Source organism: Pituophis catenifer, unplaced genomic scaffold (assembly GCF_029215685.1).
Source record: "Pituophis catenifer annectens isolate HBS135680 unplaced genomic scaffold, rPitCat1.0.hap2 SCAF_4, whole genome shotgun sequence".
NCBI lineage: Eukaryota > Metazoa > Chordata > Lepidosauria > Squamata > Colubridae > Pituophis > Pituophis catenifer.
In genome coordinates, this window is record NW_027256884.1 from 110,342,494 (window position 1) to 110,368,422 (window position 25,929).

At 37.1% G+C, this 25,929-nt stretch overlaps 1 protein-coding gene across 1 annotated transcript in view; it reads right to left on the reverse strand.

The window, feature by feature from the left end:
* Nucleotides 1–423: 423 nt before the first annotated feature.
* The window catches only part of FGF9 (fibroblast growth factor 9), a 42,890-nt gene continuing 17,384 nt past the window's right edge, over nucleotides 424–25,929 (reverse strand). Inside the window, exons 2-3 of the mRNA XM_070943910.1 lie at nucleotides 24,151–24,254; nucleotides 424–669 (exon numbers count right to left, since the gene is read on the reverse strand). Coding sequence (XP_070800011.1) covers nucleotides 424–669; nucleotides 24,151–24,254 — 350 coding nt within the window. The remainder of the gene's footprint in view (nucleotides 670–24,150; nucleotides 24,255–25,929) is intronic.

Consider the following 25,929-nt stretch of genomic DNA (forward strand, 5'->3'; position numbering starts at 1 on the left):
CACCAGCCAAAATTCTTCATGAGTCAAAGTATGGCAGCTATGCTGATCTAGGATGAAGTATACAACAGACCAAAAAATTTAAAAGCGTGTCTATTTCCCAGCATGCATCAGGCCTTTCCCACCTTCCTTCCTTCCTTCGTTCTTCAGCTTCTGCTTTCACTCTCAAACATTCTCACTCTTTCTTTCTTTCTCACTCAATAAATCAAGCGATGGGCATAGGCTCTCTTCCAGAAGACAAACCTTTTAAGTGCAGTACACCATCAGCAAGTTTCATCCAAGCCTCCATCATATATTATGCATGCGACATAGTTTGGCAACAGTGGAGCTGATGTGATGACACAGCTAATCAATTAAGAACCCACCGCATGAAACCTTTATAGTGGTTGTTGGTTTTTAAGGGCTCAAGTGAAGGAAATGTCTTTGTCAACTTTGGCTTAAAATATCCTTATATAGTTCAGGGACTTTCTCAGGGTCCACTGGCCTAGGTAAAAAATGCGTGAATTTCTGATGCCGTTTAGTCCTGGTCCCTTCTCTGGGAGTTCCATCTCTATTTAATGCGACATAATATCGTCTTCCAGTGTCCACATGCTTATATAGGTTTGATGAGTATGTGTTATACCAGTTCTCTTCAAATTGCTCTCTGAACACACACTCCTGGGTTAATTTATCCTGTAAATATAAGAGAGAGAAAAAAGTCATGAGTGGATTATTTTCGCACAAGGGTGTTGCATTTAGAACAAAGATGAATAAAAGTTTTATTTCCCCTTTATTATTTTTAACTCAAAGTGATGAACAGAGTCAATACTCCTTTTTCCTTTGATTTTCCCCATAACAACAACCTTGTGAAGTTGAGTTGGGCTGTGAGTAACTAACCTAAATATTTTGTGCCTCCTATTGGTTTCTAATTCATTTATTTCTTAAGCATCTGAATCTTTGACCAGCTCATAGCTCTACATTATTACTATACTCTTTTCTCAGCTACTGCCCTTCAAATCTATTGGATTACAGCATTTCTCATTCAGCAATCTCCCAGGAAAAATCATATCTAAACGCCACCTGAGTGGGAAGGCTAAAGTATTAGGATGCATAATTAACTAGGTCTTCAGTAATTTCTAAATCCTAAACATTTAACAATAAAAACATCTTTTGCTTAAAAAAAATAGGATTGTCCAATTTGAACAGTGTTGCTACAATTATAAAGATATATATTAAAAAATGCTTAGAATATATTTCTGCCAGTGTTTTCCAAAGATATTTCCATGGTCATGTGGCCAGCATGACTATACACTGAGACATATGGAACACTATTACCTTTCCACCAATATGGTATCTATTTTTCTACTCGCATTTGCATGCTTTTGAACTGCTAGGTAGGCAGGAGCTGGGGCAAGTAACGGGAGCTCACCAATTGCACAGCACTCCGGTCTTGAACCCAGGCTATCAGCTTTCCAGCTGACAACTCAGCGTCCTTAACTGCTGAGCCACCACACCCTTCGGAATAAAATAATAGGATAATATTATGATGCAATATTGTAACAGGGTGGGTTTTTCTGTTTACACATAGCATATAATCTAGTAGTTTGTAAAATAGCAAGTTGTAGGGCCACAACAGAATGAGGTGGCTGGATGGAGTCACTGAAGCAGTAGGCGTGAGCTTAAATGGACTCCAGAGGATGATAGAGGACAGGAAGGCCTGGAGGAACGTTGTCCATGGGGTCGCGATGGGTCGGACATGACTTTGCAACTAACAACAGGGCCCTTAAACCAACACATTTATTGAGATATACTCTTTAAGAGGGGTTATATACCTTCAAGATTCTTGCTCCCTAACATTGGCTTAAAATAGATATTTTAAAAATCCATTGAATGACAATAAAAGAATAAGACAACACTTCTACATTCATTAAGTGTTAGATCTTAAGAACAACATGTAGCAACTAAAAGAAACCTCTACTATCAAGGAATTAAGAATGTAATGGGAAGAAAGGTTAATGAAGTGAAAAGAAGAAAACAAAATTAAAGTTACTCTTTAGCTCAAATGCTAATAATATGCTCCACACACAACTTCTTAAATGCAAGACCATGCTTTGCCAGATGACACATTATCTGACACTACATTGGCTGCATACAATGAAAAACTTTTTAAAATAAAACTCAGTTACTGTACCACATCCCATCAAAAAATATCAAGTGGTTTCCAATACATTTCTATATGAAATGTACAGTGCAACACAATTATAATCCATATATTTTCTTTTCAGGACAGTTTCATTTATAGCAAATGTATAGCTTTGAGGTAATCTCAGATAGTTGTAATTATTTCAGTATCTATATATACTCCTTCAAGCTGGTCAAGAAGCTGCTTTGAATTTTGAATAAAGGAAAAGCAATGTAGAAATTTTATACATAAAATGATGAATAAAAATGTTTATATTGCATTGCAGATGGTGAACATATGGGCTTATCTGAAAGGGAAACATCCACTTATATTTCCCATAATGAATTCAAGAGCTGTTTAGGCAGTGATAGTTACAAGCTGAACATATTTAGTGAGAATGACTACACCATTCCCACCACACACAGAGATTATGTATTAAAAGGACTAGAGATTTCAGTACTACAACCAAGTGGAAGATATCATTATTCTCACACTCTACATATGAATTTCCTGAAAGTTACTCATTGAAGGAAGAGAGTTTTATTGAAACATATTTGGCCATAATAATTATTCTTATTATGGTCTTAAACTGCCCTTTTGGTAGTGGGAAATACCCTTCAAAGACCCAATGAAAGACAGATGTTCTCAGTTCCAGATATGACCTTATGGTGTACACAAATCTTTTCACACTGATTTTTATTGTGCTCTTAAATTTAAAGTACGTTTTTTTAGGGAGGATTTGCCATCCCATGTCTTTTTTCAACTTTTCCCCCCTCTGGCTTCCTAGCAAGCTTGGCTGACCTTGAAAGAAACTAAAGAGAGGTAGGCCTGGTTATTACTTGGATTGAAAACCACAAGGAAATCACAAAGCTGTAGGCTCAACTGGAAAATTAAAAAAAAACACAGACAAAGGATATGGTAAACCTCTTCCACATTGTATCAAAAAAAACCCCACCCTTCACTGTGATATCCATGTAACCACCATTAACTGAATTTGAGTTTAGGATGTTTTACCTTTATGTTAAATTTACAAATACTGTAAATAATTTTCCATTGTTCCTGCAATTTTAACTACCAAAGTAGTTGTTCATATAATCAATTAATCATTGTAACCCTCACCATGGATTTCTCAAAACAGCCTTAATATCATATGCTATAAACAAACATACATATTAATCAGTATGGAGGGGGAAGATCCTTACAAAGGCTTAGAATGGATAAGCACTTTACCCATTGTGATTATTAGATCTACTTCAACCAAATTTTTTTAATAGAGAAAAAGAACCAACTCTGATGTTTCAACCTCATTGTGCAACATCAATTTTACTGTATTCTACAATAGGTAAGAGTTGAATGTGTTCTAATAGCCTCCCACAGCTTATCTAAGAAGAAGAATGCAAGCAGCTTTGTAATCAATCTCTTCTTTTTATTTGCTGAATAGTCTTTAAATACAGCACTTGTTGTCTTAACTGGTTCTTTGAACAATTTTTAAAATTACTTTGAGTTCTTTCAATTGTAAATCCAGATGCTGTATAGAAGTCAAATGCACTGGCAAGAAACTTAATGGTTTTTTTTATTCTTATTTTCTTCAGGCAAATTAGATCATATAGAGTTACACTGCAGAATGGCTTCTGATATTAAAAAGAGGCATGATATTAAATGCCTCTCAGTCTATTCTTGAGTCAGTTATTCATTTTTCCATACATATTTGATGCCATGATTTGAAAATAAGTTGCATCTGTAAGATAATTTATTTGTTCTTCTGAAAAACTTAAATTAATTATAAACACCAAAGGATAGTATCAGGCTTCCATTTTGAAGAGAGAATTTGATTATTTCTATAAAGAATTATAACAGAATACACAACAGGATGGTCTATGATAAGACATAGCATCAGATGAAGAAGTTAGTTCATGATTATCCAATCTTTTGACTTGCCTGGGCCACACTGAGGGAACAAGAATTATCTTGGGCTACATATAAAATATATAATATAGTTACTGTATAAAGATAAAAATAATTTATTTATTTATTTTTTATTATGGAGCCACATTACCAGCTATCCAGAGCCGCATATGGCCCACAGGTTGGACATGCCTAGGTTAGTTTGCATATGTCATAATAAATATGGGATATAACTATAATAAAGGTTTACAAAATTAAAACTTAGGAAAAAAATACCTTTGAATTCCATGTTTTGCTTTCTATCTTTTAAACATTTTGTCAGTTCCCAAACAATCAGGGGTGCTATTCAGCAGGTTCTGACAGGTTGTGGAGAACCGATAGTGGAAATTTTGAGTAGTTCAGAGAACCAGCAAATACCACCTCTGGCTGGCCCCCGAGTGGGGTGGGAATGGAAATTTTGCCATATCCTTCCCCCAGAAGTGGGGAGGTAATGGGGATTTTGCAGTATCCTTCCCCTGGAGTGGGGTGGGAATGGAGATTTTGCAATATCCATCTCCGCCACACCCACCAAGCCACGCCCACAGAACCGGTAGTAAAAAAAAAATTAATTCCACCACTGCAAACAATATTAGAATTATACAATAATCACACAGGGTACAATATTTTTAAAAATTATTTGCAGTCAAATAAATGTTTTGTTCCAAAGAATCCCTACTTGCCCTATCACCAATGAGCTGCACCACTGTGCCCCTCCCTAATTCTCCCTATACTGCGGAAGCACTACAGTAGTGGGAAATTGGATGGTAGACATTGGATGACTGCTATTTCTCTATGGACACAAGATTTTGCTTCAGTCAGTCCAAGGACAATATCTCCCACGTTCACAATTGAATTAATTTTTTTTAATACTATGAATGGCCAGAATATGGATATTCCTAAAGGTGTATTAATCAATATGCTATATAATAGAAATTAATGCAATCTATTTAGATTATGCAGCAAGACAACGTTCTTTCTTTAAAGACATATGATAGCCTCTGGGTTTTATGAGCTAGACAGCCACATAATCAAGTCAAAGACTTTAGTTCACAAATACAGAATCACTCAGCAGAATAAATAGCCTGAGAGTGGCTGATCCTACTTTTAATTAAATGAACTAATACAATCTAAGAAAACCTTTTATCCCATTAATGCCATTAGCATCTAAACTGGAAGAAAATCTATCACAAGAACTATTCTTTTAAACTTCTTCCTGTTTTAAAAACCATCATTACAGCATCAAGATTATTATGCTGGACAAGCAATTTAATGCCTACAGTGAAAGACATTGAAATATATATAAATTCACACACACACACACACACACACACACACCACAGATACATACAAACATATATACACAATCACGTATAAAACATTTGAGTAATAATTTTATTAATTGCATAGCCATGGAACAAATATATTCACTGCATATAGATAAATAAATCCAAATTAGCAATAGTTTGAAATAAGGAATGATATATTTCAGTCCATCCGAATGAATTTCAGCTGGATGAAAAACAAAAATACATAACCACATATCAATAATTAGTATCTCCAATTAAAAGTAGGTCAATTAAAGGTATCTTTGAAAATTGTCTTTGAGTAGGAATAAAAAAGAAAGTCCAGCACAATTAATTACTAAGTATATATACATATGCATCAGAGGTATATCAAAAAGCATGTCCTAGAACAGGGGTATTAAACTCAAGGCCCACGGGCTGGATCTGGCCCAAGAGATGCTTAGATCTGGCCCGCGAGGCTGCCTGGAAACAGCGAAGGACTGGTCTTCAGTGCCTCTGCCAGCAAAAATGGAGCAGCCCTCTCGAGCTCTGTTTTCACTGGCAGAGGGTTGCAGGAAGCCATTGCAGCTGAAAACAGAGCTCGGGAGTCCGTTTACTTTGGCAGAGCGCTTGGGCCACCACAGGACCCCCCAACACAAGTGATGTTGAGCTGGCCACACCCACCCTGAAAATGCTCCCCCAGTAGGTCAAACACAACCCTGATGCGGTCCTCAATGAAATCAAGTTTAACACCCGTCTTAGAAGAAGGATAGCCAGGCCAAGCTCCATATCACTAAGTGTTGTATCTTTTTATTCTTGATGAATGTATTTTATTCTCCTTATGTACACTGAGAGCACATACAGCAAAGACAAATTCCTTGTGTGTCCAATCACACTTGGCCAATAAAGAATTCTATTCTATTCTATTCTATTCTATTCTATTCTATTCTATTCTATTCTATTCTATTCGCATCTGAACAAAGGGACATCTGCAGGAATGGTAAATTGGTGGCTTCACCTGTGCAGCTAAAGCCCACACCCTTTTTCATAGGCATTGCACAACTGACACTTTTTTAAAAGGCAAGGCCTCCATATGGCTGTGGATGCTAACTTGACTTTTCTGATCCTCCTATAGATCCTTCCCCACCCCATAAGAGCACCTTTGTGGGAACTTCACAATCCCCTTCCAGTTGCTGAAATCTGGCAGTAACCATTTTGCACTCTTTATTATTACAGATGGGACAATCACAATTGTCTGATTCCAAAGTCTGCTCTAGTATATCTTCTCCATGCCCATTTCTTGGCTACTTCAGATGCCTCCAGCCATGAGATACAAGCTGGATTCCCTGGGTATTTATTGTAGCACTAGCATTCGTCTGCAATCAGGGACATGGATCACTTATGATCAATTTCTCCCCCCTTTTCTTTTCTTTAGAGAGAACCTTGGTAGGTCTGATGATTAGTTAGAGAAGTGAACTCACCTCACTCCATATTAAGAAGCATGATTAATGAGTGTTTTCCCATTACGAAGAGATGCTTGGTGGAAAAGGATATGAAGCCAGGGATCACATGATCACAAGTCAGGTTCTTGGCAATCAGCTCACGGTTACAACTTGTGACTGGGCTCAGATCACATGATCATGATTTGCCAGTTGAATTTTTTTGGGCAAAAAAAAAACTGGCAAAAAAAATCCATTAGGGAAGCTGGGATTTGCTTAACAAGCTTGTGATTCACTTAATGACCACCATAAAAATTGTTGTAAAATCAGGTTTGACTCAATGACTTATGACAGAAATTATGACCGCAATTGTGGCTGTAAGTTCAGGACTACCTGTACCGCCAAGCCAGATATCCCCCACCTTAGACTTGTGCCTTACATTTTTCTGCCTGATGCAAAACTTCACATTTCTATTGTTAAATTCCATCCTGTTCATATCAGTGCATAAGTGAAGCTTATCTAGGTCTTTAGATTCCCCCCCCCATCTCAAAAGTATTAACTATCTCTTCCAGCTCTGTGTCATCTGCAAATAACTCTGTCAGTGTCCTGTCATATTTAAGTGGTAGTCACTAGAATATTAAAATAACCTACTTTTAAGGTCATATATTTACTGAGGCTGTTCTATCCTCACCCAGAATGATTCAGCAAATCTTTTGAAAAAGGTGTGAAAAGAGAAACTAGATATAGACACCACAGAACTGCAGATTTTACAGACAGTTCAGGGGTGGGTTCTACCTTTACCTTTACTACCGGTTTGTATCGGGCGCGCAAGCTCTTCTGCTCATGAGCAGATCACCTATGATGACGTCCAGGTCAGTGGGCAGAGCATCCCGCCGGTTTTACTACCAGTTCTTGTTGGAATAGTCACATCAAGGCCAAGTTACACTGAAGTTGAACAATTTCAAAAATACAGTAAAACTTCAATAATACAGAGACTTAAACCTCTCTGAGAAATAGCATGTATAATACTTTTTTTCAACATGGCCATGAAAGATTGTAAGTAAAGTAAAGAAGAGAGGGCTATCATCTAACTCTAGTATTAACCGGGGAAGGCATTTTATCTTGTTCCCATCAACTTTGCCTCATCTACTGAGAAGGATAATACCTACCCAGCTATCCAGTGTAGAGATTTGTATAGCATTATCTTACTAGATTTACTAAATAAGGAGAGAATTTCCTATGAAACAGAAATGTTTGGAATTTTTCATGTTGATATATAATTCATACTATATAGGCTATTTTTAATCAGTCTATATCAACTTAATTTTAATAGTGTGAAGTTCTAAATTGACAAAAGATACTATAAATATGTAGCACTAATCTAACATTAACATTTTTATTTATTCTTACAAGTCTCTGCTTATAAATCTCTTTTCTATTTCTTTATTATTTTGTTTTGTTTCTTTTCCTTGTGTTCTTAAATGTCTATTAAGATAAATTTTAAAATAATTATTTTTTGTTTAATTTACTCTTAAGTGAAAAAAAAAACTAAGACAGATATGGAAGGTAAGTTAACCTGCATTACATTTTGATAAGAGTATAATTCCAAGGTAGTGGTTAAAGGCAAAAGGCTAGAAATTGGGAGAGTGACTTCTAGATCCACCTTAGACACAAAGCCAGGTGGGTGACTTTAAGCCACTCGCTCTCTCTTAACCATAGGAAGAAGATAGTGACAAACTACTTATGAAATCTTATCAAGAAAACTATATAAAACGTTGAAGTTTTAAAACTATTTAAATTTTCAACCATTAGGAATTGAATAACAATTTGGTATTGTTTCATACAATACCATTTGACACAGTTCTCCAAAATGTTAATGCAATTTTCAAATGAAAAGCTTTGTGTAGTGAGAAAGTGCTCATATAAATACTGGTATGTATAAATGTAGTAACAATATTAATTGGGACCAAAAACTCCAATCTTTAAGCAATATGGTTATTAGTTAAAAAAAACCGTATGATCATGCTGTTTAGGATCCACAGTTCCAGCAATCGTTAAGCAAGGACCATACGTGTTGTTTAAGCAAGGACTTCATGTGATTGCGACTTCCAATTTCCTGCCAGCTTCCTCACTGACTTTGCTTGTGGGAAGTCAGCAAGAAACGTCACAATCTCTAGTCACATGCTCATGAGACACCGCAATGGCCCTAAGTTTGAGGGGTGACTATCCCTCATTCATAGTGTCATAACTTTGAACAGTCACTGAACCAGCAGTACTTAAATACTGTTTGTGTTTTTAAATAGGCTGTACACCGCCCTGAGTCCTTCGGGAGAAGGGCGGTATAGAAATAAAATTATTATTATTATTATTATTATTATTATTATTATTATTATTATTATTATTATTATTATTATTATTATTAAATGAAGATCACGTGTACTGATAAAAATAATGTTCATGGTAATTTTCCAAAGTTTGTATGTAAAAGATGCTTTATTGCACATAAATATGTGTTAAAAATACTCATATTGGCTTTTCATACATATTCTGAGCAAAAATGCATCCAAAATAAGGAAAATAAAGAAGTGTATAAATGATATTTTCTGTTTTGGATATATCTGGAAACAGGCTCTAATGGTATCTGGGAGATGGGGTGAAGAGATTATGTTTAGAAATGGTCAAATAGCCCATAGCTGGATATTGAGTGGAGAAAGGGAAAGAGATTCAGAAGGGACCCTTCCCCAGTTTGTTGAGCTATAAAGGAGACATGCAAGATTCCGTTATTATAGCCTTACAATAAAGTAGAATTAGCTTATCTGATCATATTTTCTGTCTGGTCTATCTGGTAAGGCTTAAAAAAACAGGCAGTGAAGCCACAATTGGGATTGGATCTCAGCTGCTGATTGAAGCAATCTTTAAGTTGAGGTGCCCACATGACTTCTCCTCTCAGTATTCCTGGTTGTGATAATTAAAGTGATCTCACAGGTCTAAGCAGAGTTCCAGATAAGGAAAGGGGGATCCTCATGGGGGCTGGGGGAGAACTTGGGAAGCTACATTTAGGAGCTGAAAATCCTCCATGCTGAAATCCAAGCAGGATTTTCAGCTGAGTGAAGAGAACTCACTTGTGTCCTGCACCAGGCCTTCCAGGGCCTCCCCTACTTGCCTGAGGCACCCCACACACCTTACATTACTGCCTTACCATCTCTTCCGGCTCTATCTTATTTCAGCTCCCTCTTGTCTAAGTGAGTTGGCTGAAAGCCAACATAATTCCAGACCATCATTAAACAAACTTGAAGAATACTGGCACAGGAAGAGATAATATAGTCCTTAAAATTACATGTGATCAGTATCTTCTCATCTGCATTTTATAATAAATTATTTTTTTAAATCGGTTTCGTGCAGAGAGTATTACAATCGTCTGCCTGAGACAAAGCTTTTCCTTCTTCAAATGCATGACAGTATGGAAAGGTCTTAAGATTTGTGACTTGTTTAAGGCTTCTTGAAATTTAATGCTGGCTAATCTAGTAACTGTCAACAATTAATTTTCAGAATTGCCTTGCCCTAAGAAAAATCCATACCTATTTAGTAAATTATGCACAGGAGCTAAGCAGAAATGTGGATGGATAACACAGGCCGGCAATGTTGGTAGCTTCATACCCTCTACCAATTTTAATCTTGGCCAGTAAATCAAGACTGTACACCTAATTTTAGATATCATCAAACAGAAAGTCATCTCCAATTTAAGAATGACTGTTGATGCATTGCCTGGAAGCAAAAATAAGGTTCTGGGAAAGATATTTGAACTGTTTTCACAGTTGAGCATTTCCAATAGCTATATTTAAAATAGCTACTTCTTCAAATAAGGTACTCTTTACTATCTAGTGATGCTGCATTGGTTTTGACCCATAGCACCTTCTTTTGGGCTGCAGATTCTCTTAATGCCTTTTAAAACCTTGGTGCAAAGAAAAAGCAAGTAAAAGATCCATGTGTAATGTTCTAGTTTTACCTCCATGCATCTCTCATATTTAAACAGACAATATACCAAGAACTCTTGCAGACCCCCCAGGCATTCTGTTTTCCACTTCCTGTCAAGTCAGTTTAAAACTCACCCAAGATTGATCTGAATTGTCTTCATTATTTGCAGCTTTATTCTTATATTAAAATGGTTTAGACATCATCATATCTCTACATTTTCAAGTCTGGAGTTCAGAGAGAACACATCCTTTATAGTCTTGTTCATTTGTTTTCCTCCCATCCTTGATTCAGCAGGAAAGTACATCTGTATATGAAAAAGGACTGCCTCGCAGCCTACATTATCAACAATCAGGCCAGTTAATGTTGCTACCAATACACAATTTAAGTCAGGGTGGTTTCAGGCAGTGACTGGTAGGTTGCTTGCTATCTTTAATCTGTTATCCATTAGCGATGGGCAGGAAAAGTAGCCACCAACTGATGAACATGGCTCATCATAATTTTCTGCCTTATTTACCTTGTAAAATCATATTAAAGCAACATCCCCTCATCAACCAATCTTCAGGTGTGCTGGGACTACAATGGCTATAACTGATACAGAATTCCTAGCATTTCTAATACCAGGGAGGAAAATGCTATTTTAAAGTCATAATTATAGTGAGCTGGAGTTGCTTTCTGCAAGTTTTAGTTTAACAATCATCTCTATTCATGCAACAACACGAAAAAACCAATATCCATAGAACTAAAAACTAGGCTAGCAACAGTTACCTGCTTTATTTATCAGTTCAGGAATAACTAAATTTAAAGACACCAATGCTTTGCTGCATGTTTCTCTCACATGCATATTCATCTTCTGTATAGTTAATTTCAACTTGGATGACGTTTTATGTCAATTATTTAATAATTTGTATGCATTCAATTTTTAACTGAACTGGCAAGTGAAGATATCAGAGAATAGGCCATCTTGCTGGAAATCACATTAGACTTTCCTGAGCCCAGAATTTTTTAGCACTCAGGCTCTGAATAGCAACATATATTGCAATTACTGCACTATTTTTCAAAGCTAGAATAGCAGGTAGGAGAAAGTGTCATTTTTTTTTTTAGATCAGTGACCATATAATACACACACACACACACACACACACACACAAACAAACACACACAATCTGATCCCACCCTGCAATTCCTCATTAAATAGCCTTCAGGATTTTCTCGAAGACCAAAGCAAGCACTTCAATGTAGATCCAGTGTTTATGAATCAAATAGAAAATCATATTTAATAATCATATGAAATGCAAGAAAAGGATCAGAAAGGTGGGGAAAATCAATCAAATAAAAATAAATCTACTGCTATTCTAATTTCTATCACTTACCCCCAAATGCTTGGTGAGGAAGTTAAGTTTCTGGCTCTATTTATATCCTCCACCATCAAGGTACTCTCTGACTGTCACACTGTAGGTATTTGAGAATAGTCAGGTTTGTAACTTACAAGCAAAACTAAGTCAAGCAGATTTATTTTTAGAGCCTTTGTCCCATAAACTATGTATGTGTGGAGCTACCAATGATGTGGATAGCATGTATTATTTCAATCCCTACCATGCTTGGTGGACATGTGAAGGGCAATTCATCTAAGGAATCCTTAAGGTAAAGATAAAGGTTCCCCTTGCACATATTTGCTAGTTGTTCCCAACTCTAGGGGGCGGTGCTCATCTCCGTTTCAAAGGCGAAGAGGCAGTACTGTACGAAGACATCTTCGTGGTCATATGGACAGCATGATTAAACGCCAAAGACACATGGAACACTGTTACCTTCCCACCAAAAGTGGTCCCTATTTTTCTACTTGCATTTTTTACGTGCTTTCGAATGGACGCTCCCCACCCCCAAATGTCACCTCTCCACCTCTCAAGTGGGGATGCACTTTTATTAACCCTGGGCCTTTTTGTCATAGCAGAACCAGGAAATCAACTTTCCTGAATATGTATTTTTACATTCTGCCTTACCTTGACCTGAATTAAATTGCTCATGTATAAATTCTGTCACGGGTGCCTAATAAGATACTGGCAACATTTTTATTGTGCTGTAATACAGTTGTGATCTGTGAAAAGGCCATCTCTTGTTCAGATCATTCTTTTGCCACTAATTTAAGGATTCCTTAATAGGGACGCAGTGGCTCAGTGGCTAAGACGATGAGCTTGTCGATCGAAAGGTTGGCAGTTCAGCAGTTCAAACCCTAGTGCCGCGTAACTTTGTGAGCTCCCATTACTTGTCCCAGCTTCTGCCAACCTAGCAGTTTCATCTCACATTACCTTCAATATCTAAAAAGATGAATTTGACAAATATCTGGTAATAAAAGTTGAAGCTCTGAGATCAAAGAGACTTGTTATTGCTTGGTTACTCATTTGGCTTCATAGCATCTTTTCTGACTCTGACCAAAAAAAAAACACCTTGTGGGATATTCTGTAAATACAGTATTGCAGGCTATAGTATTCAGTATAGTGTGTAAATACAATCCAAGTTACTATGAACTATAACTGTTAAAATATGGTGCTGCTGAAACTCTACAAGACAGACTTAAAAACATTGCTATCAAAGCTAACAACCTGATCATCACTTTTCTGTCCTGTTAAGGCTTCATAATATACTGAAATCTAGGTTTCATAATACAGTGAACAAATGAAATCTGTCAAAACACTTCCCAAAAGCAATCCAAGGCCTGGGATTTGGAATTCTGCTCTTAAAATAGAGAATAAAAGGATTAAGTCCTTATTACACAAAAAGACTCCAATTCGCTCCTGTTTCCAAATGTGTGCATGCTTGCTAGGAAATAAACCCAATGAATACTGTTGAATTTAATTAAAATAAATGTAACCAGCCTGTGAAAGAAAGATTTGACTGTCTACCTTTCTGGGTACTCCTTGATTTTTCCATATATCCAGCAGATTCAACACAACCAAATAACCTTATAGCTATTGCCAAATTAAGCTAAAATGTTTTATTATAGGAACCCTATTGAAGTCCTCCCTCCTTCTCTAATATGATTTTCATTTCTATTTTTGAATTGCAATTATTTGTTGCATCAAAACCGTCCTCAACTATAATTTCAGAGGTTGAAGTTTAGCCAGCTTTAGACCACTGAACATTGTCATCCTGCATAATATTCTGGTTTGAGGCCAGTATTTTTCTTCTTTTATAAACGTGCCAATAATCTGCAGTCATCTGAGGTCCTGTTGTATGTCTTGCCTATTAAAAATACGACACTGATGAAGATACACAAAATGCAGCTTAGCTGTACTGTGTGTCCACCAGCCTCGTGCTTAATTGCTTTGAATGGTACATCACTTTTAAATCTGTCTTGAGTATTATAGTACAACTAAAATATAGAAATAGGTTTTTGCTTGAAAATATAAGAAATTAGGCAAGAGGTATTTTCGAGATCATTTATTTTTTATTTTTAACTCTATACCTGACCATGCTGGCTGGATATTTTGGAATAATTATGTTTTAAAATATTCCACTCATAGGTTTTATGAATACTAGATGATATTAGTTTTCATGCAATTCAAGGTCAGTATTTAGTAGTCACATGCATTTTGTGTAGTTCATATACACACTGCATATTATCACATACAATATTATTCTACATACAAAAAAAAAAGAGGATTCAAAAGGAATGTTATATTGAAAATGGAGAACAAAGGATGGTGAAATTATTCTTACTTATAAATAATTGAATTTCTTCTTGAGTGTTCTACATGTTAAGCAGTGGAAGGAAAGCCTGCCTCCTGGGGTCATAGATGCTCCTTTGGTGGAGGCTTGCAAGCAAAGGTTGGATAATCCTCTCCCTGGAATGATCAGAGCATTCCTGCTCATTCATAAGAATACAGACTCGGAGATAGTGCATGATGGGCTTTAAGAAATCCAGGGTGGATTTTTTTATTATCAATATTAACAAGGACAAATTGAGATGCTTGGATGTCTCTTTTTATATCTGCCCTTTGAGGCTGTCCAGAACATAAAAGACTCCAGGGGTCCTTGGTGCTCTCTGAGTTTGTTTGTTTTCTTGCAGACATTTAATTACCCAAAATAGGTAACATCATCAGTGCTAGTAAGGAATGTGTATTGCTGTCAGTTTATAAGGTATTCTAGTGGCTTGTCCTTTCAGTGTTGGTGAGGATTCTTAAGAGATTCTTTGGTTGGGCTGTTTACTGTTAGCTTCTTTGGTAATTTCTTGATTGGGGTATTGTTTTCCCCAATAACAGAACACTGAATAGTAAAGTTGGTCTGATGTTAATTTTGGAGTTATTCTATCCTGATCTAGGTGCTAATTGCTGGTGAAGATGTGCTTGAGTCTTTTTGTTCCCTTTTTGGCTGGTTATAGTTGTCTCTTTTGTATAGTCTATAGATGTTGTTAATGACTATGCGTCTATTGATGGCTAATTTGTCAAGAGTACCAGGCTTCTAGAAATTCCCTGGCTTTTTTGGACTTGGCTTGATCTAAGATGGTCACAATTTCCCAATTGAAACTATGATAAAGTCTGTCTATATGTTATGAAATTAAATAGTTTTCTGACTGCTAGTTGGTATTCATGGATGAGTTCTGATAGTCTTCTGCCTGTTTGTCCTACATAGTGATTGTTGAAGACATTACATTGTATGTTGTAGATTACTTCTATTTCTGGGGCTGGGTCTTTTGGTTTGTTTAGGATGTTTTGAAGGACTTTTAGTTGGCATGTGTGCTAGGCTGATTCCATGTGGTTGCAGTAGGCTGTTGGTGGTTTCTGAGATATTCTTGATAAAAGTATCAAGAATATTAAGATACAATGTCTTGAAAAGGACTCCAATACTACAAAATATGAAGTTAGGGATTGAACTCCAGAAAACTAGAACTATTCTTGACTGAGATTGGCTGTGGAAATAAAATCTTGCAAGTCCAATTCAGTTTTCCCTTCCTTCCCTGTTATACCCAATGAGTCAAAGAGGAGGCAGTCCGAGTCTCTTCCTAATATTTTTTCTTTCTCCTGGATTCAAAATGTCCTTTTGCACTTTTTGATTTTATAACTGTTTTGGTTTTTTCCTTCCCAAGGTTATCTCTATGGCTTCTCCACATCACCTCCTCCATTACATTCAATCTTCTTGTCCATATGGAATAAAAAACCCAGAACAAAACTATGGGAACAAATTTCAAATGCACACACACATACACACATTCCTCACTCAGCAGCTCCCAAGATTACTAGAGTAGTCCTGCAATGCAGAGGTGGAAGAACTGGGCACCTCCCTCTTTCTGTTGTCTGGACTGTGCCTCCTTCTGATGGCTTCCCCAATCTATCCAGCAAATCCTGCAACCCAGAAGAAGATGGGAGCTAGGAAACATTTCCTCCCCTCAGCTACATACTCATCTGCTCTAGGGAGTATATCTTGCTGGCAAACAAGAGCCTACTTCATCCTGAGACTCACAGTCATTTTGTAGCATTGGCAAATCATGGGGGTTTAGTTGGAAAGGACCTCAAAGGTCTTCTAGTCCAACCCCCTGCTTGATCAGGAGACCCTATATCATTTCAGAAAAATGGTTGTCCAATCTATTTTTGAAAGCCTTCAGTGATGGAGCATCTACAACTTCTGAAAGCAAGTTATTCCATTGGTTAATTGTTCTCACCATTAGGAAATTTCTCCTTAGTTCTAGGTTGCTTCTCTCCTTGGTTAGTTTCCAAACATTGTTTCTTGACTTGCCTTTTGGTGCTTTGGAAAATAGTTTGACCCCTTTTTCTTTGTTAGGTCTTTTGTCTTTGTAGGGATGAAGGTTTCCTGGGAATTATAGATGAAACCTATAAGCACAGGCATGAATGTCTGTCATTCTCCTGTTCTCCTATGATCTCTCCAAATCTGGATGGCCCTCCAGTGAATCAGATATTCCAATTATTTTCCTTGCAACTAGAACACAGAATAGTTTCCACTTCATATGTCTCTTTTTTACCCATCAAAATGGGAAGGGTAAATTTTCTTACAGATTAAGCTGTGTACAATGGAAGATGGGTTGAACCTTCATTGATGCAGGCAACTTCAGATAAAGGCCATTGATTAATTTATTGTACTATTAGGATGGGACCAATAAAATTTTTGAGGGTCATACTAAAGACAAAAAAATTAGTTGAAATCCAGGTCAAATCCCCTCTGCAATTTTGGTACCTTCTTGCCTGTGCATGTCTGCAGTTTGATTGTGCAAAGCCTTTGCCAAAACCAGCTTTTCCTTTAAGAAAAGCTCTGATGCAGAAAGCATGAAGTGTGAAGAACTGCAGATGTTGGGGTTCTGGGGAACAAAATATAGAAGTACAAACTATAAGTTGCATGTGCGAACTATAAGGTACTAAAATATAGAAGTGCAAATTATAAGGTATTAAGTTGTTGTAAGCAAATTCTGCAGTGCAGTCCAATTGTCTATTAGACAAGAGACATAACACCATATTGTTCCTGAATCTGTTTTTAATGTTCAGCTTGACCATTAAAGGTTGAATGTCAAGAAGATGACAAATGGATTTTAATGTCTAATAATTGGAAGAGGGCCTTCTAAAAGTTGGAAGTAAATTGAGGTCCACAATTTGATATGATGATTGACTAGGTTTCTGTACCTAAAAACATGTTTTTAAAAAATTGTGCTTTTTCCTATGATGGGACCTCTTGCAAAGGAATGAAATGAGCCATTTTTGTAAACAAATCTATAACCCCAAGAATGCCAGTATAATCTTACAAGAAGTGTGGAAGTGTAATCCCAGGTCATAAACAAGAACTCAGAGGGAGAAGCAAGTCAATGGGTTTTCCATGAATAGACTTTGTTCAGCATCAAACATGACAAGATGAAATGTAATCTCTGTCATCACTCTCACACTTGACCATGAGAACTATCTGAGAACCCAATGCAGTTTTAAACACATCCCAATGTCCAGCAGTTCTATGATCACGACAGTGTTATAAACCTTTCTCTCCTTAAAGAAAGGGGAACCTACAAATGGCTATTGAGATACCATCCTTTCAGACATGTAGGGTGAAAAACCATCTTGCAAGGCTCCTGGATATTATCCATCCAAGACCTAGAGTAAGCATCCTGTGGTTCCTGCGTTTTCATTTGATCTAAAAGACCAACATTCTGCCTCTCTGCGCCAATCTTTCAGGAGGGCCTAACTCCTGGGCAATGGCAAAGTTACAGCAGGGGAAGATTATCATGTTCTGGTTTATGTGACAGGGTATTTAATAGCCTAATCTGTGAATCAGGGAAAATAAGACACGGGAATTGAACTGGGAGAATTGTGCCCACCTGATCTTCCAAGTTCTACATTTTGCAGAACTTCCAAATTCACATGGTCTGTGCATATTTGTACTAGGTGTCCTGCCCTTCCAGGAAGTGTCTCCATTGCTGGAATGCTGCCTTCATATAATTGTATTCAGCTAATCGAAGCAATTTAGAATAAAATGCATATGACAAGAGATCCATCCTGCCCTCATTCTGTGCTTGGAGAACTACTTCAGCCACCATTTCTAAAGCATTAGCTCACATCATGAATTGGAAAGTGATGTTTAGACAACTGAGTAGCAGTTGTAATGAGAAAAGTTCTTTCTATTTCTAAAATGCTGTTTGCTTTTGAGTAGACTATATGGATGTATGTCCTATCTTTAGTAGATGAGTCTTATGCAGTCTGCAAATTTATGAACTTTTAGGAAAACCATAAAATCCTTCACATTTTGAGGTAATTGCTGTGAAAGTATGGCTTGTAGTTCTAAAGGACCCATTTGTATGTATTCAGCAGAAATCCTGTAACTGAAATCATCCATTCATTGTAGATCAAACACACATTTCTCCAATGTAGCAAAAAGCTTGTGTTTGGAGTCTTTTAAAAATCCTTCTAGCATGGGTTGTGTGTCAGGAAGGGTCTTCCCCCCAAAAAATCAGTATGTCATCAAACATATTTGCCCAAAATATCAAAAGCTTTTAATTCATAAATCTAATATCTGATATCATGAATCAAAAAATTCTACTTTACTGAAAAAGGCTATAGCAACAGACTCTTGCAAGGCTGATTATATTGTTCCATCCCTCCCTCTTATACCCTTCGGAATCAGGGAGCAGTAAGTGTGAGTCTTTTCCTAATACTTTCTCTTTTCTCAAAGCTCAGGGCAAGCTTCTGCACATTTTCTTTTTGCAGTGGTTTCTGAATCTTTTTCCCCCAAGGTCATCTCCATGGCTCCCTACATTTTACATGACTTTCGTAACCACATTCTCTGAACGTCTGTAGATCTTTAAAAGTCTAGCATGGCTGTCACCCTGGAAGAAGGAATTTACAACAATAAACTATTTCAGCACAGGCTATATTTGCTAATGGATGCATGTGTCATTTGGCAAGTGTCAGTACTGCAGTGTCAGCATCCAGCCACACTTTTACAGCTTTGGCACCCAGTATACCACAGTCACCCCCAGCTTTTTAACCCTGTACCAATATGGTACTTAAAATAAGCCAGTACTTTGAACACTATTTGTTAGCATATGCTTCAAGAACCTAGGAGTATAGGAAAATATACACTGACTCCAGACCACAACCAGAATATTTCTGCCACTGCTGGCAGTTGTTAAAATGTAGGTATTAATTATGCCAGTGTCAACAAGACCCTAAAGGATCATGAATATTAGATGATACATTTCATTGAAACTAATGGAATTACACTACAGCCACTTTTCATCGCATTGCAGTTTAGAAGTAAAGCCCATTTTCTGTTAGCAGCATTTCAAGCCTTGGGGGACAATGCCCCAGGCATTTTTTCCTATGCAAGCCCCACAAGTGGAAATAAGAATTTCCACAGCATATGGCCCAAACACACCATTGCCAAGTATTTCATTAAGCTTTGTGTACATTTCATCTTCAACAACAACAAAAAGCTTCTGTACTTCAACATGGCATTAAAATGTCCATAGGTACCTATTGCAAAATTAACTGAGGAAGGAAAAATACCCACTCAGATTCAAAACCAGTTACTTACCAAACCAATTTCATTAGTGAAATAAACCAGTATCAAGCATTTGGTTTTGATACATTTAAATATTTGTTTTACACTGCAGTAGCTGTTAGGTAACATTGTCTTTTTAAATTTGAGTGCTAGCTTGTTTCTATGCAAACTTGATTTCAGAACTAAAATACTTCAGACAGCCAATAGTAGTTTTCAATCTTGTTACACAATTAGCAAATGTTATGCTAATTTACACATTTTTCATATGTTATATTGTAAGGCAATTTCTAATATGAAACAATGAATATATTTAATAAGTACAGTTGCATTTTTCAGTGTCATTGTTTTGTCTTAGAAGGACTCTTGGAACTCGGTTGCAAGTCACCCAGAGTTGCTTCAAAATGAGATGGGTGGCAAATAAATTTAATAAATAAATAATGCTGTAATAGAACCTCAGTTTGGTAATTTTTCCACAGATCTTTTTTTTTCCTTTTTAAAAAGAAAGCTAAAGATATCTATCTTTAAGTGTAAGCTTTTTTTTCCTGCAAATTCTTAAAATTCTCACCTCAAATCATCAAATATTTAGAAGAGATATATGGTTCTACAAAAAGAGGAATGGAGATTTGGCCCCATTTAACATTTCTTCCATTTACTTACATTTCCCTCGTTCAAATTACACCATTTTTTAAAAGCACCTGAACAACCGGGGAGTTCTCTTTTGATTGTTTCACATTCTAAAAGGTCCCAGAAATTCAGATGTATTGATAAAATTTGCAAATACAGAAATAAATGGGAGTATACCATTATATGAAGAAATGTAGGGGAATGTAGAACTCGATTCTTACAAATTTATTGTCTTTTATTTATAGCTGTAAATGTTCCTGTCCTGGATAGGATTTTTGAGAATTGAATTCCACTCATTTGAATGACTCTAGGTTAGGAAAGGCCACATTAAATTGAGGGAGAAATACAGATAATCCTCGACTTATGACCACAATTGAGTCCAAAATTTCTGTGATTAAATGAGACATTTGTTAAGTGAGTTTAGCCCCCTTTCACAACCATTCTTGCCATGGTTGTTAAGTGAATCACTGCGGCTGATATGTCAGTAACTTAGTTGTTAAGTGAATCTGGCTTCCCCATTGACTTTGCTTGTCAGAAGGTTGCAGAAGGGGATCACATGACACTGCAACCGTCATAAATATGAACCAGTTGCCAAGTGTCCGAATTTTGATCACATGACCATGGGGATGCTGCAAGGTCGTAATTCTGAAAAACGGTCATAAATCACTTTTTCCAGTGCCGTTGTAACTTTGTTTGAACGGTCACTAAATGAACTGTTGTAAGTCAAGGACTACCTGTACAGAGACTGAGAGTGGTCTTCAATTTAGTTCTCCTCAATTGACTGAATGCTACAGTACTACTTTTGATGACACAATTACATAACTTCATGCCAGCACAAAGCAGTTTTTCCTCTGACTGACTGCCTGTACTAATTCCTATTCAGAGAGGAATGAGGCAAACGTTCATTCTAGTCCCACATTTTCCATTTTAACTCGAGCCAAACTTTAACAATGAACTACATCCCCCTAAACTAGCAGTCCTTCTTTATACTAATGACACAACATCTCATCTACAACACAAGTAGAATTAAGGCAGAGAATCCAAGCCTTGGCCCCATAACATAGACATCACAACTTAATAATCAGCATTCCAAGACAAAAACAGTGATCGTTATTCAAAAGTAAGATGGGCATAATAACTATTTGAAAATGAGATCTACATAGAACAAATCAAGGCCATTAAGTACCGGAGACCATTTTTTAAATCTTCTTCTATTTGGAATGAAACAAATAAGTGCTTTCATTAGTCCGTAAGATTGCTAACACAGTTTTATTTTTACTAGTAGAAAAGTAAGTGCCATATGTCTGTTGCCATAATCATTTATAACGGTAAGGGGACTAGACCTCAGATTTCCTCAGATATGGTTTTCAGTTATCGTGGAAAAAAGACACTGAATCGGACCTCAGGTCTTTCAGCCCAATTTTTGGTTTCAACTGGACTTGAGAGCATAAATGTGGAGCTGAAACTGAAATCTTTCGTACTGGTCTCCAGAGTAACTGGAACACAATCCATGCTTTTACACAATTGGTCTATGGAAGACCTTCAATTCAGCAAGTTACTTTTCCAATGTCCCTTCCATGCCATACCAATTTCTCCCAACGTACATTTGGTTCTCTGCCACCTATACTAGTGTTCTATAATTGTGTTTCCCTATTGTTCTAGATAGAGCATGGTCAATTATGATTTTGCCCATTGTGGGAAATTGCACTGTATGTCCTGCCCTTTTTACATGGCCTGCTGCCTACATTTAATAACTCTCTAACTGCTTAATTGTGTTGGTAGGATGAGGAAAAAGTTATTTTACAAGCCTGTTTATCTTCAGAAATATCACATAGCTATATTGTGAGGCTAATAGCTTGCAGTCTTTGTGTGTGTGAGAGGGGGGGAAGGAGGGGGTAGAGAGAGAGGCATCTCCCCCACATCAGTAATAAGTAATTCGCTTCAGCATTCTGCTTTTTTTTCCTTCCCATTGTGCCTTTCTGATCTGTAATATGCACTGACAGTTCATCTCCAACTATAAATATTTACTAACCTTCTAAAGCTGAGGAAGAAAAAGATACAAGATGAAGTGGGACCCGTTTTTCTGAATAAAAGAGCATTCCCCCCAAGGATCATTTATTATGGCTGTATGCCAGTGACATCACTTGCTCTCTGTGGTTATGAAGCTTGAAAGGAAGACAGATAACTGTAACAAAAATATTAAGCAACTGCTTATGTAAGGCTTTTGAAGTTAAGATTATGGTCCTGATGGGATTCTGGAGATGCAGTTTCCATCTACTGTGTCCACCAAATGCAACATGCTCCAGTATAGCTATCAAGATGCCATTCAATCTATAATGGTTCCATAGGGATTGGAATGCCTTAGAATTTCTAAGTATTCTGCTATATCAAATCCTACCACTGTTTATTTATATGCCATATAAAAGCTTTGCCAACAGCACAGGAATTAAACATTTATTGTATTTCTGGGCTGTTCTTGAGCCTTGGTAGAACAGTGGTTTAATGCACCCTGTTATTAACACAGCTGCCTGCAATTTCTGCAGGTTCGAATCTTACCAGGCTCAAGGTTGACTCAGCCTTCCATCCTTTCTAAGGTAGGTTAAATGAGGACCCAGTTTGTGGGGGCAATAAGATGACTTTGTATAAATATACAAAAGTATGAAGGCTATTGCTTAGCGCATTGTAAGCCGCCCTGAGTCTCCGGAGAAGGGCGGCATATAAATCAAATTAAAAAAAAAAAAGCAAACAAGGTTGAGTCTGGTTTTCCTGATATATCAATCATTAGCAAAACTCAGGATTATAGGCAATACTAGGAAATTGGAAAAACAGCTCAGACAGCTCCTTATTATTTTTGAGAATTACAGGCATATTTTCAGATAATCATCAGGAATTAATTTTGATTCACAGAAGTTTTTATCTACACCTAAGAAAGATAGCTGCTATGTGATGCTATCCAAGTGATATGCCAGTATAACACTGTAGGTCAGGGGTGTCAAACTCGATTTCATTGAGGGCGGCATCAGGACTGTGTTTGACCTCGGGGGAGCTGGAGGGCGTGGCCAGGAGGACGTGGCTAGCTCAATGTCACTTGTACCAGGGCCAGTCCTTCGCTGTTTCCAGGGCAGCCCTGCCAGCCCAGATCTAAACACCCTGTGGGTCGGATCTGGCCCCCGGACCTTGAGTTTGACACCCCTGCTGTAGATGAAATAACACAAACAGCAGCAACAGTAGTAGTAGTAGTAGTAGTAGTAGTAGTAGTAGTAGTAAGAAGAAGAAGAGGAGGAAGAGGAAGAGGAAGAGGAAGAGGAAGAGGAAGAAGAAGAAGAAGAAGAAGAAGAAGAAGAAGAAGAAGAAGAAGAAGAAGAAGAAGAAGAAGAAGAAGTCGTCTTAGGTAGTACTTGAATTGTTAAATTTCCAGCAGTCTTAGACTGTGAATTTAACTGTAGATTACCTACACATAAAGCAGATTACATTAATAGTCCTCAAAAAATCAAATTCTGAGCACAGAAGAAATGCATACAAAAATGTGCACCTTTCTTTAAATGAAATCTAAGATTCACCAAAATTGAATTAAATAAAATTCAAAAAATAAGCATTGATAGATTTGGGTATTTTCCTAATAATGTTACATAATTGCTAATGATATGGTTGAATAATGTATTTTAAAAGAAGCCCATTAGACACAAAAATAACCAAAATTGTCTAGGTAAAGACAAATTTTTAACTGCATAATACTTACCGAACCATATAATTCTCCTTTTTCATTCATTCCCAAATAAAGTCCACTGTCTACCCCTCGAATGCTGACCAGGCCGACTGCTATACTGATAAATTCCAGGATACCTGCAAAATATATAAAGCAAGCGTATTAACAACTTTCATTCTCCTGTTTTAATATACTTGTGTTGACTTTGAATTGACTCAGACGTATTGTTAACATTGCAGCTGTTTTTCTGCCAAAAAGAAGAATGTCAACACATCAGCAGTTATTAGAGCTTCAGGAAGTTCTAATGCAGGGCTGTCAAACTCCCGGCCCACGGGCCAGATGTGTCACGCACTGGCCATGCCCACGCCTGGTTTAGCAAAGGGAGAAAAAATCCTGATAAGTCAAGTAACGCTGCCATGACGACATGTATTTGACACCTCTGTTCTAATGCATAAGGCAGTATTGAGCTTTTCCTCGAATTATTGCGGAAGAACAAATCATTATACAAGAATAAAGACAAGGAGTTTTAACACATACAACTGTCAATAGATAAGGTATTTGTAATCTGATATGTTACCTGCATCTGCATAGCCAACCCATCTTTTCCTCCTCCTATTACCAGTAGAATAACAGTTTTATCAAATAATAAACAAGCCAAAATAATCAATAGAACAATCGATGCAAAATTATGCAAAAAATATGCAAAAAGGATAGGGAATTTGCCCAGATAAAAATGCAGTCAGCTTGTTCTGAATGTCCAATTGATGTTCTAATGCTAGGCCTTATGAAGCCATGACTTTAATGACAAAAGCTATGAGACCAATTATGTTTTTTTGCATAATTTGGCATGGATTGTTCTGAACAGCAGCTGGCCATCAAAGGTGGCAGGGAGGGCTAAGCAGGGAAGCAGGACAGAGAAACCCAGCTCACTTTCTGATGCTTCAAAATAGAACTCAGTTGTTGATTGGACTATTTTTGAACTATTCCAGGAAAGCACTATTCCCTTTGAATATATTCATAAAAAACATTTACAGAATGAGTTTGAACAATGATTAAACTTGCTAGCGTAGCCATCTGTCAAAATTTACCTCTTGCCCAACCTATTCTAATAGAATTACAGAATATCACCAATTGGTGATATTGGGTGAAATGGAAGGAAAATGAAGCCAAGAGAATCCTCACCCCCAACCACACCATGTCCTCTATAGCAATAGCACTTAAGACTTATATACCACTTCACAGTGCTTTTACAGCCCTCTCTAAGCAGTTTACAGAGTCAGCCTATTGCCCCCAACAATCTGGGTCCTCATTTTACCCACCTCGGAAGGATGGAAGGCTGAGTCAACCTTGAGCCTGGTGATTCGATCTGCCAAATTGCAGACAGCTGGCAGGCAGCAGAAGTAGCCTGCAGTACTGCACTCTAACCACTGCGCCACCATGGCTTTTTATAGAGAATTATGGTATATAGATAGCAATGTTTGCTAAGCTAGGGACAGGGTGGATTTGATTGAAATCAAGTCAATTTAAATCATGATTTAAATCATGATTTAAATCACTAGTAAAAAGGCTTGATTGAAATCAACTCGATTTAAATCATAATTTTAAAAGAGCAACTGTCATCTCTATCCTGCAGCGGCTCCTCCTCTGACCTGCTATTGACTCACCAACAGTCCCAATATTGCAGAATATACAGCCTCATGCTACATAACTAAGATCCATTTCATGCTGAATAAACTAAATTATTAATGTATATTAAAAAGGAAACTATCTTTAGATAGATTTTTACTCCCAAAGCATTTTATTAAAATAAAT